The sequence below is a fragment of the Macaca fascicularis genome, chromosome 8, assembly GCF_037993035.2.
Source record: "Macaca fascicularis isolate 582-1 chromosome 8, T2T-MFA8v1.1".
Taxonomy (NCBI): Eukaryota; Metazoa; Chordata; class Mammalia; order Primates; family Cercopithecidae; genus Macaca; species Macaca fascicularis.
In genome coordinates, this window is record NC_088382.1 from 152,399,612 (window position 1) to 152,416,944 (window position 17,333).

Below are 17,333 nucleotides of genomic sequence, written 5' to 3' on the forward strand. Positions count from 1 at the left end.
GGAATCAAATGGCTGATCGCCTAGTTGCTACTGCAGTATCTAATGCTAGACACTTTCATAATTTAACCCATGTTAATGCCTCTGGTCTCAAACGCAGATACAGCATTACCTGGAAAGAAGCTAAAAATATTACCCAGCGATGCCCAACTTGCCAAATGGTACATTTCTCATCTTCTACAGGGAGTTAATCCTCAAGGATTGGAACCTAACTCTCTTTGGCAAATGGATGTCATACATGTTCCCTCATTTGGGAGACTAGCTTATGTACGTGTGTGTGTGGACACCTTTTCTCACTTTGTCTGGGCCACATGCCAATCAGGAGAGCCTTCTGCCTGTGTAAAACGTCATCTTTTGCAGTGTTTTGCGGTGATGGGTATTCCAGCTTCTATTAAAACAGATAATGCCACAGGCTACACTAGCCAAGCTCTAACTACATTTTTATCTATGTGGAATATTAAACACATTACTGGTATCCCATACAATTCTCAAGGACAAGCCATAGTGGAAATAATGAAGCTCTCCCTAAAACAGCAGTTGCAAAAGCAGACGGGGGGAAATAGAGAATATGGAACACCATAGATGCAACTGAATCTAGCATTATTAACTTCAAATTTTTTGAGCCTGCCCAAAGGTCAGATGTTTTCAGCAGCTGAACAGCATCTACAGAAACCAGCTGCAAAGACAGAAGCAGAACAATTGATTTGGTGGAGAGATCAAATAACAAAAAGTTGGGAAATAGGTAAAATAATAACTTGGGGTAGAGGTTATGCTTATATTTCTCCAGGCCAAAATCAGCAGCCGATTTGGATACCATCAAGACACCTGAAACCTTATCATAAGCCAGATGCTGAGGAAGAGATTCTGGGAGGATCCCGAGGACCCCCCGGTTGCAGCCATGTTGAGACTGACACTGAGGAGGACCCCAACTGTCATGAGCGACACCCATCGCACACAGCCACCCACCTGGGGACAGATCAAGAAGCTGTCACCGATGGCAGAGGAAAACCTGAGGAAAGCAGGACAGCCAGTCACAATGAGTAATTCAATGGTAACTATGATAGTGATGATCACCAGTGCCATGAGTATTCCTTCAACAAGGGCTGACACAGAGAACAATTGTACTTATTGGGCATATTTATCAATCTTGGCTGGTAATAGTGCCTGGATGTAATCACTCTATGACACAGTTACACATGCTTTCTGATCTCAGTATTTACCATAACAACTCTGCTCCTATAATTGAGGCATACCGCTCTCAAAAACCTATTTGTAAAAAGAATTGGACCCAGTTAGAAAAAATGAACTTACTTGTTTAGGAAGATTGCTTTGCAGAACAGGCAGAGGTGCTGCACGGAATCATTATTAATTGGTCCCCTAAGGGGATGTTTAGCTTGAATTGCACCTCTCAGTCTGTGTGCCACGGCCACACTATGTTCAGCTGATCTGAACAAAATGTCAGATGGTAGAAATGATAAGAAGTACAATAAGAGTTTCTATTATCTTGAACCGTGGTGGTATAGTAGCACCTCAACCTCAAATGATATGGCCCATTGTAGGAGCTAAACATAAGGATTTGTGGCTTAATAAGATCAAAATTTGGGAAAGAATAAAAAAGCATCTAGAAGGACACTCTACAAACTTGTTTTTGGATGTTGTAAAATTAAAAGAACAAGTATTTAAAGCATCCCAGGCACACCTGACCTTAATGCCAGGAACTGGAGTGCTTGAAGGAGCCACAGATAGATTAGCAGCTAGTAACCCATTAAAATGGATAAAAACACTTGGAAGCTCTGTGATTTCAATGATTGTGCTTTTAATCTGTGTTGTCTTTGTACAGTCTGCAGATGCGGATCCTGACTCCTGCAAGAAGTAGCTCACTGTGACAAAGCTGCCCTTGCTTTTATTGTTTTGCAAATCAAAGAAGGGGGACATGTTGGGAACAGCCCCCCAAAATCTGGCCACAAACTGGCCATAAACCAAATCTCTGCAGCACTGCGACATATTCGTGATGGCCATAATGCCCACACTGGAAGGTTGTGGGTTTACCAGAATGAGGGCAAGGAACACCCGGCCCACCCAGGGCAGAAAAACCTCATAAAGGCATTCTTTTTTTTTTTTTTTTTGAGACGGAGTCTCGCTCTGTCGCCCAGGCTGGAGTGCAGTGGCGCAATCTTGGCTCACTGCAAGCTCCGCCTCCCAGGTTCCAGCTATTCTCCTGCCTCAGCCTCCCGAGTAGCTGGGACTACAGGCGCCGCCACCATGCCCGGCCAGTTTTTTGTATTTTTTAGTAGAGACGGGGTTTCACCGTGTTAGCCAGGATGGTCTCGATCTGCTGACCTCGTGATCTGCCCGTCTCGGCCTCCCAAAGTGCTGGAATTACAGGCTTGAGCCACTGCTCCTGGCCTATAAAGGCATTCTTAAGCCACAAACAATAGCATGAGCGATCTGTGCCTTAAGGACATGCTCCTGCTGCAGATAACTAGCCAGATCCATCCCTTTATTTTGGCCCATCCCTTTGTTTCCCATAAGGGATACTTTTAGTTAATCTAACATCTATAGAAACAATGCTAATGACTGGCTTGCTGTTAATAAATACGTGGGTAAACCTCTGTTTGGAGCTCTCAGCTCTGAAGGCTGTGAGACCCCTGATTTCCCATTTCACACCTCTATATTTCTGTGTGTGTGTCTTTAATTCCTCTAGCGCTGCTGGGTTAGGGTCTCCCTGACTGAGCTGGTCTAGGCACCCTGGAGTCTGGAACCCAGGCGATGGCCACCAGAACTTACGCTGCAGGCCTATCTCTGGAGGTGACGTCCAGCACTACTGCATCCAGAGGATCCTTGAGGAGCCCAGGGAGCCAGGAGCACCACCACCCTGCTTGCCTAGCTCCTTCCCCCTGCACGGCTCTGCGGGCTTGGACACCCCAAGCCCAGGCCAAGGAAGGGCCAGGTCCAGCACCCAGAAGTCCCTCACCTGACCTTGACTCCTGCAAGTCCCCCAGCAAACTGCCAGTGACCCACCCCAAGCTGCCCAAATCCATTGCATTAGACTGATGCAACCAAGCGATGGGACAGGTGTGGGTCCCTCCAGCTTTCGTGGGTGCTGAGACTGCTGGGTTTCTGGCACCACTGTGGCCCTGGGACACAGCAGTTAGGAGGCCAACCCAGCCCTGGCCTCCTGGCTTCAGGGTCCAAGAGGGACAAAAGTATTTCTTGTTTATGTATTCCCTGTGTAAGATTGTAGCAAGGCCAGTGCACCCTGGGAGAGGTTCCCTGTGCAAGGAGAGCCCTGAGAATCTCTCCCAGTCTCTGGGCCCAGGAAGGGGAAGATGGGAGAGGAGGGAACAGCATGTGGGTGGGAGGGGAGCTGTGAGAGCAGAAACTGGGAATGAATGGGTGGGGGCAGGAGCAGAGGAGGCCTGGAGTGTGGGTAGAGACCTTGGAAGCTCCAACTGGCTTCTCATTCAACAATCTTCACTGGTATCTCCAGGGCTAAGCCTCCAGCTGTGGGTCCTTCCCCTGGTAGGATAGGACATAGCAGTGTAAACCAAAAATGAAATTCTAAGCCCTCCTATCACTGAATGGACCCCTCCTCTCGACCAAGGGCATTCCAGAGTTAACCTGAAACACTAGTTCAGACCACGATGGGAAATGAGTATTAGACATGCCTCAATGTACCCTCCTCCCTTTGGAATTCAGGCCCAGCTGACCAGCAGTAACATCAACACAGCCCTTAAGACTGAGAGAACAGACTCTTTCAGTCTGATGAGAAACGTTTACAATCTATTCTCTCTGAAGCCTGCTACCTAAAGGCTTCATCTGAAGACGAAACATTGGTCTCCACACCCCTTATCTTAACTAGACATTCCTTTCTATTAATGCTAAGTCTTTATAACTCTTTTTATTTTTTATTTATTTATTTTTTTGTAGAGGTGAGGTCTCTCTCTGTTGCCCAAGCTGGTCTCTAACTCCTGGGCTCAAATGGTCCTCGGCCTCCCCATGGCAAGGATTACAGAAATGGGCCACCATGCCTGGCCAACTTAACTCTTTCGACCAATCAGAAAATCTTTGAATCTGCCTATGACCTAGAAGTCCCTCTGTCACTTCCAGTTGTCCCCACCTTTCTGGACCAAACCAATGTCCATCCTGCAAGTACTGATTGATGTCTTATGTCTCCCTAAAATTTGTAAAACCCAGTTGTAACCTGACCACTTTGGGTACAAGTTCTCAGGATCTTCTGAGACCATGTCACGGGCCACAGTCACTAAGATTTGGCTCAATATAAATCTCTTCAAACATTGCACAGTGTTTCACTCTTTTTGTTGGCAGGGTCACCTCCTGGGTGACCAGGAGGCTGCATTCTTTGAGCAATGGCCAACAGGCTCAACGCCTATGTCCTCAGTCCTTTCAGCTCAAGCGGCCACCCCTCCCCGGGGCAGAGGGCTCAGAGGCAAGCCACAACAAGGTGACACTTCAGGGACAAGTGTGAGCAATGCTGGGGTGTTGGGAATAGGCCTCCAAAATCTGGCCATAAACTGGCCTCAACACTGGCCATAAACAAAATCTCTGCAGCACTGTGACATGTTAGGGATGGCCATGACGCCCAAGCTGGAAGGTTGTGGGTTTACCAGAATGAGGGCAAGGAACACCTGGCCCACCCAGGGCGGAAAACCGCTTAAAGGCGTTCTTAAACCACAAAAAACAGCATGAGCGATCTGTGCCTTAAGGACATGCTTCTGCTACAGATAACTAGTCAAACTCAACTCTTTATTTTGGCCCATCCTTTGTTTCCCGTAAAGGATACTTTTAATCTATAATCTATAGAAACAGTGCTTATCACTGGCTTGCTGTGAATAAATACGTGGGTAAATCTCTGTTGCAGGCTCTCAGGTCTGAAGGCTGTGGGACCCCTGATTTCCCACTCCACACCTCTATATTTCTGTGTGTGTGTCTTTAATTCCTCTAGCGCGCTGGGTTAGGGTCTTCCAGACTGAGCTGGTCTCGGCACTGGGGGAGCTGCCCTGAGAGGTAGTGAGCTCCCTGTCCCTCGGACTATCAAGCAGAGCCAGATGCCGCCTCAGGGAGCTCCTCCTTTAAGGGAGGTCCAGAACCCTGGAACCCGAGCCCAGGCCCAGGCCTGAATCCTGAGCTTGTTTAACCCAGCAATTCTGGGACCCCATCCCGGGTCGCCGGCATCCGCTGTCATTTGAGAGCCTGGGGCTGGCGGGGAGAGCTGGTCCGGCCTTCTCTGGGCCGCCTTTCCTCCCCAGACTCGTAGGGAAGGGGCACAGGACAGCCGAGTTGTGCCACAGCCCGCTGGGCCTGCGCCCCAGGGCCTCCGGGGACACTTGAAGTCCGCAGCTGAGTCATGACTCTCACCCGGGCTCCCCCTCTTCCGCCCAGCCCTGATTTGCTCCGGTTTCAAAAGGGAGGAAGGGCGGGAATGCTCGGGAGAGGCCTAGGATTGCCAGGACCTTTAGGGGGTAGAATGAGAGTCGTGAGGGCGAGTAACGAGGTACTGGCTGGGGCTGAAAATGCGCATGGGGACCAGAGCGTGATTCGCCCTGAGCCGCTGAGCACGCGCTGCGGGGTGGAGGTCCTGGAGCAGAAGCTAGGTTACCGCAGAGTCCGCTGCAGCGCCCCTGGCGTCCGGGCTGGGTCCCATTTTCCACGAAAAGTCCCGCGGCTTGGGCCGCGGAGCTGCTAGAGCCTTTGACTGTGCTCAGACGAAGGGCCCAATGGCCAGGGCCAGACCGCGTCTTCAGAGCCTGGCGAGGGGCCCGCGCTAGGGGGAGGCGGAGACGCCGGGGCGCGCGGACACCCTCGCGCCTGCAGCGACGCTCATGGCCGCCAGGTGCCGCTGTGGCGCTCAGCGCGCCGCCCGCCCCGCCCCGGGGAACGCGAAAGTGGCGCAGGCCTGGGCGGCGGGACTGACCACCTAGAGCGCTGAGGGGATCAAGCAACCGTGGGCGGGGCTCCGGGCACCTCCCCCCCGGCCGGCCTCGCGCTGTGGTTCGCTCCGGCCGCGCTGCGCTCGCGAGTTCCCAAGAGGCCTGGCGGGCACCGTCGCCAGCGCCGCGGACACCGGCACCAGCGCCACCGGCTTCGCAGCACCCCGCGCCTGCCGCCGCGATGCTGGGGCTGCTGGTGGCGTTGCTGGCCCTGGGGCTCGCCGTCTTTGCGCTGCTGGACGGCTGGTACCTGGTGCGCTTCCCGTGCGCCGTGTTGCGCGCGCGCCTGCTGCAGCCGCGCGTCCGTGACCTGCTAGCCGAGCAGCGCTTCCCGGGCCGCGTGCTGCCCTCGGACTTGGACCTGCTGCTGCACATGAACAACGCGCGCTACCTGCGCGAGGCCGACTTTGCGCGCACCGCGCACCTGACCCGCTGCGGGGTGCTCGGGGCGCTGAGGGAGTTGCGGGCGCACTCAGTGCTGGCGGCCTCATGTGCGCGCCACCGCCGCTCGCTGCGCCTGCTGGAGCCCTTCGAGGTGCGCACCCGCCTGCTGGGCTGGGACGACCGCGCGTTCTACCTGGAGGCGCGCTTTGTCAGCCTGCGGGACGGCTTCGTGTGCGCGCTGCTGCGCTTCCGGCAGCACCTGCTGGGCACTTCACCCGAGCGTGTCGTGCAGCACCTGTGCCAGCGCAGGGTGAGCGGCCCCCGCCCCTGGCCCCGGAGCACGGCCTTTGCGGGACCTCCAGGGGCTTCTCCTAGTCCCCGGCCACCTCCTCTAGGGAAGGCCAGCTGCCTGCACCTCTTTCGGGTACTGCTGGAGTCCTGCCTCTTGCCGCTCCGGCCCGTCCCTCTCTACCGGGCATTCCTCACTGATGCCTTTGTTCATGGGGGTTCCTGGGGTTCCTAGGGTCCCCGAATCAACTCCATAGTTTGGCTTAGCGTGCTTCCCTCCTGCCATTTCTTAACCTGGCGCCTCACGGTTTCATGTTCACTCCTCCCCTCTCGCCTGGGGTTCTGTTCTGTGGCTAGAGTGCTGACCTCTCTCTCTGGTTCTTGGTCCTGAATATAGGCTGGAGGGGTGATCAGTTAGAAGAGGTTCCTAGGAGTTCCCAAGGACCTGAACCCCCCTTTCGCACAGCTTAGAGCTGAAGGCCTGGGTCCTGGTCACCTGGGTTTGGGGTTGAAGTACCGAGCCGAGGAGCTGGAAGCCTTTTGGCCTTTCTGCAGTTGGAGAGAGGAGGGCCATGCGTCTCCCCAGGACTCGCTCCTTCCAGCAGGGCGGAACCTCCCCAGCAGCGTGACAACTGGGGCCCTGGGGACTGGTGGCCGATATGGCCAGAGCAGATGCCTGAAAAGTTGCCTGGAGCGTCCATGCAGGAAGCCAGGGCTTACCCACCCCTGGTGTGCCCTTAGGGCGCTGCCGTCTCCGGTCTCGGACAGGTGCCTCCCGAGCAGAGGAGGGTCAATGTCTCACATCAGTCCTAATGTTACAGGAAAGCGATTCAGATCCGGACCTCAAGAGAAGGTTCTTGGATCTTGTGTAAGAAGAAATTCAGGGCGAGTCTGCAGTGCAAAGTGAAAGCAAGTTTATTAAGAAAGTAAAGTGGTGAAAGAATAGCTGCTCCAAAGACTGAATAGGACGTTCCTGTAACAGAAGGAACGCGTCCACCCTAGGTGCAATGCTTGTATATATGAGGAGATGTGTTCTGCTACAAGGGTTTGTGATAAAGGATTAATTTTCTTAATTACAATTTTTTTTTTTTTTTTTTGAGATGGAGTCTCGCTCTGTCGCCCAGGCTGGAGTGTAGTGGCGCGATCTCGGCTCACTGCAAGCTCCACCTCCCGGGTTCATGCCATTCGCCTGCCTCAGCCTCCCCACTAGCTGGGACTACAGGCGCCCGCCACCTCGCTCGGCTACTTTTTTGTATAGTAGAGACGGGGTTTCAAAATTAGGAATGCCTTTGTTCTCCAGATATCGGGGGTATCTGGACACTTCCAAGTCTGGGTCTGTTTAGTAAACATTATTAATTTGTTCCCTTAACTGTGTTTGAAACGCTTGTTCCCCGGTGCCGTAAAGAAATAGCACTTGAACATAAATTTAATTTACTCAGCAAGGCCATTTTTACTTCCTGCAGAAAGGGTACACTGGCCAGCAGCTTTGCCGTGAGAGTACACTGAACAAAGGAAACAGGGCCATTTATATAACCCGATGCATAACAATCGCTTTTATTTAAAGTGTGAACGGAATATTTAATGCATTTCAGCCAGGCATTTGCATCTTGATACTCTGTTTTGATGGCTAAGATCTGTCTTAGATCTCTTATTTTTACAATAGACACCCTAGTTTTATTATTAGATGTAGAAGCAACTAGTGTGAGATCTAGAACTGAGGCTACTGAAGAAGGGAGAGATGAGGGAATAATGCGTATTTAAAAATACCTAGGGGATCTTTTCCATTATGTCAGTCCCCATACCACAGAAGTGACTAAGGGCAGGCCTAGAGTTAGTTAAGGTGGAGGTGGTGATAGAGAGAAGGACAGGGTTATATTGATAAGGCTGACAGAAGGGGTAGTCCTTTCAGTGAAATAGATGAGGGGTTTTAGAACTGCACAGACCTTTTTTATGGAAGTCCAGCTTTGTTCCTGAGTAGTGTAAAGGGTGTAGTCCCATTTACTATAAGGTTGCCAGGTGGTAGCAGCAGAAAATCGGCATCTTGGCTGCAGGTCATTGCAACAATGAGTGCTAGGGTAACTGTCAGAGGGCTGGGACATAAGTGTCTGTGAAAAGGCTAGCTGCTGTTGATCTTTTACATTTCCGCAAGGTATGACAGAGCAAGCATTAAAGGCAGTGGTCTGAGGTGAGTTAGTTACAGTAATAACAAAGGAACTAGTAACAGAATAAGGAAAGGAAGCAATATAGAAGGTATGTGAAAATTAAGCTTTCTTTAACTTAGTAGGGCTTGATCCTAGTACAGTAACCCATGATTCTGAGAGAAAGATGTTTTCTTGAAACATCTTTCAAGAAAAATGGTGGGACCATTTTTTCTTGGCTCTGCGGACGCCTGTCTCAGTGGTTAACAGCATAAAATAGCGTTTTTCCCAGGCTGGCTCAAGTGTTTTCTTTCTGTCTTTTGATGAGGACGTGGTTTTCAGGCTGGTGCTGGTGTACTGGAAATTCTAGGGGTGGTAGCTGTGCTAAAAGACTTTGAGTTCCGAGGGAAGGGAAAGTGGAAGATAAATTAAGTATATAACTTTTGCTGCATATCCAGGGCTTGAAGCCCCACTCCATTCCTGCTCAGCGCAGCCCAGGGGACGCTGCGGCCCTGCTTCCTCTTAAGGTCTTGGCCTTCTTGGGGCCTTCACTGCCCCTGTGCACTGTGGCCTTGGACATGAGGTTTCTTGTGACTTATCCGGCCGCCTTTGGGCCTTAAGAAAGCTAAACACCATTTTATATTTGACAGTGCTTTTTGTGTGATTTTATACCAGATAAGTTAAATCTTACCTTTATATTAAGTGCTATTAATGTTAAATTTAATAAAATCTTGTAGACATTATTTATTCAATTTTAATGTCTGACTATAAGGTAAGATTTCTATAGACTCTTTTTAAGCTTTTATAATTTTTGTTAAAGAGCAGGTTAGTGCTTTAAGAAAAATCTATTGTGCTTTTAATGACCAGTTCACAGAAAAACTGCATGATACCCCTTTAACTTTAGCCAATATGTTTACATACGGAATTTCCTTTACAGTTAACACTTTAAAACTTGCTTAAACCTTTAAAACAAAATATATTTTTAACCTTTTAATGTAGGTAGAAATCCATATTCTTATACCTCTTTATAGTCCTGTTATTAAAAGTATATTTTATTTTTCTTACATTCCTTGTATATAAACTTTTTTAAAAAAATAATTTTACATTCAGGAGGCCTAATTACTTTTAAAATATACACTATTTCTTGCATAAATTCCCTTTTATAGCTTTTCTTAAGACTTTCACAATCTTCAACATGTCTTAACTTTATGCCTTCCTTTTACACTATTTATTTTTCCTAGTTTCACCCTCTGTGTCTTCCTTTGATTTCTGTCTCTTCCAGTTTCTCTCTTACTTATTCTTTCCCTCTACATTTTAATTTCTCTCTTTCTTTCTCTCTCTCTCTCTCTCGTTCTCTCTCTCGCCATCATCCCGTTTCCCGTACGGATTGCTGCCAAATCGTTTGAAATGCTTGTTCCCCGGTGCCGTACAGAAATAGCACTTGAACATTAATTTACTCAGCAAGGCCATTTTTACTTCCTGCAGAAAGGGTACACTCGCTAGCAGCTTTTCCACGAGAGTACACCGAACAAAGGAAACAGGGTCATTTATAACCTGACGCATCCACCCTACTGCTGTGTCCGGGTTTCCATTGGCTGGAACGGGACCTCACATTCCATATTTGTCCTGATGGGCTAGCAACTTAGAACTTTGTAAAAGAGGCAAAGGCATAGGAGAACAAAGGAAGGAAGTAATTTGTGGAATGCTGAGAAAGGTAAAAACACCTTCAAATAAGGAAGAGGAACAGGCTATGACCTAATGCTTGCTTGGACCGGTATAAGCATGCCAGGGCAAATATTTAGGCTAAATTGTGGGAGCTAAGAACATAAAGTACATTGATTTCTTTATCACGGCTAGCAGATATTTAAGAATGTTAGCACAGGTCTTTGAATAAGTTTTGCTTTTAAGAGAAGTTACTATTTGTTCCTAATTACATCAGGAGGAAAGTCCTTGAAGAGGAACCTCTACTTTACTTTTTACAACTGCGAACATCTAGAGGCTCGGAATATCTCACTTTCTGAGGATGCAGCCCAGCAGGCCCCAGCCTCATTTCCCAACCCTCACTCAAAATGGAGTCACTGGTTCCAATGCCTCTGACACTGAGAGGTCATGTCAGGGGTGGGGAAACTGAGGCTCAGAGGAGCGATGGCGCTGCACATCAGGCCACAGGGCACAGCTCCCTGGTCTTCTGTTTCTGTTGAGTCATGTGAACCAAAAAGTATCCAAGATAGGTCTCAGTCAATTTAGAAAGTTTATTTTGCCAAGGATAAGGACACACCAGTCCTGACGACAGGTGGACACATGCCCAAGGGGGTTGGGGTACAGCTTGCTTTTATACATTTCCAGGAGGCACAGTACATCAATCACTATATGAAGGGTTCACATTGATGCCATCTGGAAGGGGGGCTTCCAGGTCATAGGCAGATTTAAAAGTTTTCTGATTGGCAGTTGGTTGAAGAGCTATTATCAGTAGAAAGGCATGTCTGGATTAAGATAAGGGTTGTGGAGACCTAGATTTTATTATGCAGATGAAGCCTCCAGGCTGCAGGCTTCAGAGGGATTAGATTGTGAAAGTTTCTTTTCAGACTTAAGGTGTGTGTTGTTAATGCTGGAGGGCATAATGAGGCCTGTCTCACACCCTCTTTACGGCCTGGCTGGTCTTTCAGGTTAAATGTGGAGGGCCCTGGCCTATTGGAAGAAGTTCATTCAGATGGTTGGGGGTACCTTCGGATGTTATTTTTGGTTTACAGTTGGGAACCCCCTAAAGGGCCTAGATCTCTCCTTGCCCCCAGGTGCTGGGCTCTGTATGTCTTTCATGCATCTGGAGTCCAGAGGGGAAGGCCACCAAGGCTGAGAGCCGGGCGCGGAGGCTGAGGAGATGGGGGACCCGGCTTGCTTTTCTGGGAAAGAGGGCGTGATAACATCAGGCAGGGGCTGGTTGGTGAGGTCCCTGTGGGAGGTGAAGGCTGGGACCCAGAACAGCAGAGACCCTGTGGGTGCCGTGGAACGCCTGCGGGTACAGTTTGGGCAGGCTGAGCCGGGGCGGGGTCTCGCGGGTTGGGGTCTCGCGGGTTGGGAGGCTGGCCTGCGGTGATGTGGCCAAAGGGGCAGAGCTGGGCTGGAGCGAGCGTCGGTCACATGGTTGAAACTAGTTAGGGAGGGAGGGGAGTCGTCCAGGGAAGAGTCCAGGCCCAGCTCTGCTGGGACTTGCCGTGGGGGTCCTGGCCCATCTGCAGGGAAGGTCTGGGCTCCAGCTCTGAGCACATCTGTACGCTGCTCTTCCCTGAAGTGGGGGTGGGCCTGTGCCTGGCCTGTCCCCTCATTCTGGGCGCTCCCAATGCCCATCTGCAAGGCTGTGGACCCCTCAGGAGTGGCCTGGAGCCTGGCTGCCATTGCCACATGGTGGCTGTGTGTGTGGAGAGGGTTGATAGTAGAGTGGTCAGGCCCAGGCTGCCCTGGCGGATGAAGTGCCGTCCTCCGGGTGCCCTGGAGAAAGAAGAGGACCCAGTGAGCCCTGTGTGGTACCTTCCCGGAGGAGGGCTCCCATCCTGGCCCTCTGTCACGTGTGAAGAGACCACCAAACAGGCTTTGTGTGAGCAATAAAGCTTTTTAATCACCTGGGTGCAGGCGGGCTGAGTCAGCGAAGGGAGATAAGGCTGGGGCCGTTTTATAGGGTTTGGGTAGCTAAAGGAAAATTATAGTCAAAGGGGGGTTGTTCTAGGAGTGGGGGTCACAAGGTGCTCAGTGGGGGAGCTTTTTGAGCCAGGATGAGCCAGGAAAAGGAATTTCACAAGATAATGTCATCACTTAAGGCAAGGACCGGCCATTTTCACTTCTTTTGTGGTGGAATGTCATCAGTTAAGGCGAGGCAGGGCATTTGCACTTCTTTTGTGATTCTTCAGTTTCTTCAGGCCATCTGGGCTTATATGTACAAGTCCCAGGGGATGCGATGGCTTGGCTTGGGCTCCGAGGCCTGACATCCCCTGTCACCCTGAGGCCCCTGGATTTCTCGTCAGCCTTTCCCAACCTGCCAACTTCATGGGCTTCTGGCCGGGTTCTGGGGATGGCCCCTAGGGGAGATGGGCCTGGCACAAGTGGGGCCATGTCAAGGTGGGTATGCAGGGGTCGCACACGTATGCAGGGCCTGGGGAGGCATGGGCAAAGCATGGCAGGCCGCGGGGCGGGGGCTCCTGGAAGGTCATGGGCTGGGGAGCAGTGTGGGCAGTGGCCCAGAGGTGAGAAGGCCGCAGCTTGGTGGGTGTCCCCTTTCTGTCCACTGTAGGTGGAGCCCCCTGAGCTGCCCGCTGACCTGCAGCACTGGATCTCCTACAACGAGGCCAGCAGCCAGCTGCTCCGCATGGAGAGTGGGCTCAGTGATGTCACCAAGGACCAGTGACCACCACCTTCACACCCTGCCTGCTCCGGCCACCATCCTGGGCCTGGGGGCTGCCTGAAGATGGGCAGGCTGGGCTGCACTCTCTTCCAGCTGGAGTGGCCTCCTGAGCAGCTGGCCCACCCCCCTTCACCCACTGGGCCCCCCAGTTATTGATAGCCCTCTGTGCTGGGCTCCACGCTAGGCAGAGGGAGGGGGTGGCATCGGCATCCTCACCCAGCTCTGCCCTCAAGGTGAGGATGGATGAGCAAAGGGGAGTCCTGTCTCGCCCTACAGTGAGGCCACTCGTGTGGGCCTAGGTAGGGGAGGACACTGCCTGGAGCAGAGGGACCCACAGGTGCCTCCTGAGTCTAGATCCTGGCTCTGACCACTGCAAGGGCTGAGGCAGGGCCCGGCCAAAGCATCCTGGGTACAGGCCTGGCCTCTCCAGGACCTGGGCCTGATTCAGGTGCAGTGGGCGCTCCTGACGGGTCAGAGCAGCATCTGCCAGGCAGCCTCCTCTGGCTTCCGCTGAGGGGGATGGAGGCCTGGGGCAGAGCCTGGGTGGTCAGAGGCTGGGGCTGGAGGCAGATGGAAGGGAGGCATTTGCCGACAGAGGACAGGGCACCCGGGCTCCCCGCTGCAGTCGGCCTTGCCGCCTCCTCCTCCTCCACCTCCAGTCAGGCTGGATGGGAGGGTAGCCTTGTGGCTGAGAGGGGCCAGACTAGGTGACTGGGTGGCGCAGGGGCTCCTGGAGAGGTATCAGGCTTCCTGCTGGGGGTTCCCTTGTCGGAGGGAACAGAGCAGGCGTGGGACTCTGCAGGGGTGCCCTTGCCCACTCCCACCCCTGAGTGCCCACCAGGGCCATGCTCTGTGACTGGGGCTGATCCCTGCCCTCTCTGGGCCTGTAGTACCACAGGCCTCTGTACCACTCGCTGGCCCGGCCAGCAGGCATCTTCTTAACAACTGTGCCCTCTGTATTTAGCATGTTCCTTGTCAGCTGCTGGGCCGGCCCTGCCTTGCACTAGCAGAGCCTCTCCTGGCAGCTTCTCAGGCTTCCCTAATGGAGATACCAGGCTACTAGGACACTGGCTGGGGCCACCTCCTCCTGCCTAATACCTCACTTTACAGCTGGGGAAACTGAGGACTGGAATGCCCAGAGTCACCGAGGCAAAGTTGGGGCTGGTCCCAGCCTGAGGCTCCAGCTGATGCCCTCAGCTCCCAGAGAGGAGGTGCCCCATCTAGCGGGGTGTGGTGGTCATTCTTGTCAGCTCAGGGCCCTGTGCCCACCTGCCTGTGCCCCTGCATCTGTGCCTGCACATCCAGAACTGCCTCTTTGCCGCTACCTCCAGGAAGCCCACCTTGAGCCAGAGCCAGGAGCTACAGCGCTGCCCCTGATAGGACACGCCTGCCCCCACTGCTGCTCTTGACTTACAGCCACCACTGGAAAGCTGCAATCTTTCTGTTTTATTTAAAGAAAGCCCAACATTAAAGGGTTTTCATTGCAAGCATGCTGGGGAGGTCCTTGTTTCTGAGCTCCCACCACCACCACCATCCAGACAGGCTGAGGTGGGGCCCATTCCCAGGATGGGTTTTCTGGCATGGGGGGTATCCAGGCTTCTTGGGCTCCCATTAACTTAGGGATCAGGGTGGCAGGGCAGCACTTGTCCTCATCCCATGGGGCATAGGACTGAGGCCAAGAAGGTGCTGCTCAAAGCCCCCTGGGGAGCCCTTCCTGCTGTGGTCCCCCTGGTTCCCAGCTCTTGAGGCTTGCAGCCCCATCTACAGATGCCGGCTCCAGGTTGCTGTTCTCCCTCCTTCAGGGATTACCCTGGAGGTCATGCCCCAGACTGGGTCTGGGCCTCCAGCCTCCCAGAGCCTCTGGCAGGGTGCGGGCAGCCATTGGAGGCAGAGGTCAATGGATTTTGGTGGGTGGTGGATGGGAGGCAGAGCATAGGGGCTGTTCTGTGGGCCCTTCAAAAGCGGTAGAGGGGGAGTGGGACCCTCCTGGACATAAAGGTGAATGAAGTGGGGTGTGGCCATGTCCATGCTCTGACCACCTTCCTGGGAGGGTCCAGAAGGCTCTGAGGGTCAGGGAAGGAGTGAGCAGTTGGAAACAGCTATGAACCCAGCATTTAGTGATGGGGCAGTAGGGCTGGAGAGGGGAAGCAAACTTGAGCGGCAAGTCTGGGGTCTGCAGCCAGGGCGGTTGGCCAGAAGCCTCTTCTTTCTTGGGGGTCCTTGGGGGAGGTGGCTCGTGGGGTTGCCATGGGTGTCTGAGCTGAGTGTTACAAGACAGCTTCCCAGTGGGGCTGCAGACGAGGCTGTGGGGATGCCGTCCAGCCAGTGGTCATGAGCAGCTGCCTGAGCAGGGCAGGGGTCACAGGACAGGGTGCCTGGGGACTTAGGGGGACACTATGTGATGATGCCATTGCGGTCCCTGGCTCAGCAGCTGTCCCCGGGTGGTGGAAGGCACATTGGCCTGGATGGGGAGTGGGGCTCAGTGACTGGACTAGGGGTGAGTGTATCCAGTGTGCATATGCATGTGCGTGCCTGTGTGCATTCGTGTGTGTATGCATTTGCACGGGCGTGCACAAGCAACGGGAGAGCTTCAAGGTGGTTGAACGGGCAGCGCCCGCAGGCCTCTGGGACTTCTCTCTCCATGCGGAGGCTGAACATCCTGGGCTGTCGTAGGCTGGCTTAGAGGAAGGTTTGAGCCAGCAGGGCCCTCTCTTGGTCTTGTTTTTGGAGGATGGGCGGACCACAGGGGGGAGGAGGGCCCTTGTTGGCTGTGGTGGTGCTGATTCCTGCCAGCAGGACTGGCCTGGGTCAGGGAATGGGCGGCTGGGATTGGAAGCGAACCAGTGCCTTGTCCTGACAGGGCCACTAGAGCCCACTCTGCTCCTGTGGGCCCACCACCTCAGAGAAGTTAAAGGGCAGTGACTGCTTCAGCCCGCGTCCTTCCCCCAAGGCCAACAGCTGCAGAATTTCTGCCCCAGCCGCCCCCACCCCCGGAGGTGTCTGCACAGTGTCCAGGTGCTGGGCCCAGGAGGCCCTTGGTGGATCCTAGTGAAGAAGGGACAGGTACAGGGTATGGGAGTGTGTCCAGAGGTCCTGGGTGGTGGCTGTGCACGGGCCCTTCGTCCTGGGGGAGTGGGCACTGTGCCCTCTGATGGCCAGGTGGACAGTCACGACTCACGGGCCGGTCGTCCTGGGGGAGTGGGTGCTGTGCCCTCTGATGGCCAGGTGGAGTCACGACTGCCTTGGTGGGTGTCCCCGGAGCTCACCCTGAGCCAGTTACCTCCTCAGTCTCAGCACCCAGCCACTGCCTCTAGGCTCAGTCTGCTGAGTGGCCACTGTTGTGTCCCCTCAGGGCCCAGGGACACAGATCCCCACATCTGAGGTCTTGCTGAGTGGAGTTCGGCTGTGCCTGGTGTCCGGAATTCTGGGACAGCAAGACCATCGCCCACCTCATGGACAGGGAAACAGAATAAGGCAGGGAATTCCCAGTGTGGCCCCCAAGGGCTCAACGAGGCAGGCCAAAGGGGCTGATGCGTCCCAGGCCCAGGCCGCCGCTTCCCGCATGACTTCCCCTCTGGACACCTGGGAGTTGGGGGCACACTTGGGGAGGTGGAGGGTCTTGCTCCTGAGGGCAGGGAGGGACGCCCTAGGGTCTGCACACCCCTCTCCTTTATCTTAGAGATTTCTCAAAGCTGCGCAAGAGTAGCGCTGGCTCCTTGGACCTCTCCGCGGTAGTGGGGTTCAGAAGGGCCTCCGCTTCCCCTCCGCGCAGCAGGGCCTAGCGGCCCGGTTGGGCGCCCCTCTCCCTCCCCTCCACCGCCACCTCTTGCAGCTGGCTGCTTCCCCGCCAGCTTTCCCCACGTCCTGCGGCGGTCACGGATGCGGCGCCCACTCCCTTCCCTAGACCCCGCGCGCCCCAGTAGTGAGCGCCTGGCCCCCACGAGCCCCACCCCGTGGGCGCGCCCTCCCGAGGTCCCTGCTGGACCGTGGACTCCCCACGCATTTCCTGGGAGGGTCGCGGCGACATGCAGGGCGGGAGTCTCGCTGACATCTTTCAAGGCCCCGGAGAGTCCTTCAAGGGGGCCTCTCTGGCAGCTTTCTCTAACTGAGTTGAGCCACAGACTTGAATGCTGCATTCCTCCCCCAAGCCTCAGTTTCCCTTCCTGCAGAATGGAGCCATGA

The 17,333-nt window shown here is 53.6% G+C and overlaps 1 protein-coding gene and 1 long non-coding RNA gene across 3 annotated transcripts; both read left to right on the plus strand.

Annotated features, from left to right (window-relative positions):
• The first annotated feature begins 783 nt into the window (after positions 1-783).
• LOC141407467 (uncharacterized) lies at positions 784-2,609 on the plus strand. Its single transcript, XR_012416677.1, has 2 exons — positions 784-1,048; positions 1,838-2,609. It is a non-coding gene; the product is annotated as an uncharacterized lncRNA (long non-coding RNA).
• A 3,446-nt stretch (positions 2,610-6,055) lies between these two features.
• THEM6 (thioesterase superfamily member 6) lies at positions 6,056-14,638 on the plus strand. Of its 2 annotated transcripts, none has more exons than XM_005564187.4 (2): positions 6,056-6,642; positions 13,041-14,638. In XM_005564187.4, the coding sequence occupies exons 1-2, from the start codon at positions 6,130-6,132 to the stop codon at positions 13,152-13,154; spliced, it is 627 nt and encodes a 208-aa protein (XP_005564244.1). In that variant the 5' UTR covers positions 6,056-6,129; the 3' UTR covers positions 13,155-14,638. The 2 variants fall into 2 exon arrangements, with proteins under 2 accessions (XP_005564244.1, XP_045254715.1); XM_045398780.2 differs by having other exon boundaries at positions 6,056-6,483.
• Positions 14,639-17,333: the final 2,695 nt, after the last annotated feature.

Coding starts and splice junctions, on each gene's coding strand:
- THEM6 (XM_005564187.4), top strand. CDS start 6,130: ATGCTGGGGCTGCTGGTGGCGTTGCTGGCCCTGGGGCTCGCCGTCTTT. Junction 6,643..13,040: donor AGCACCTGTGCCAGCGCAGG/GTGAGCGGCCCC, acceptor TGTCCACTGTAG/GTGGAGCCCCCTGAGCTGCC.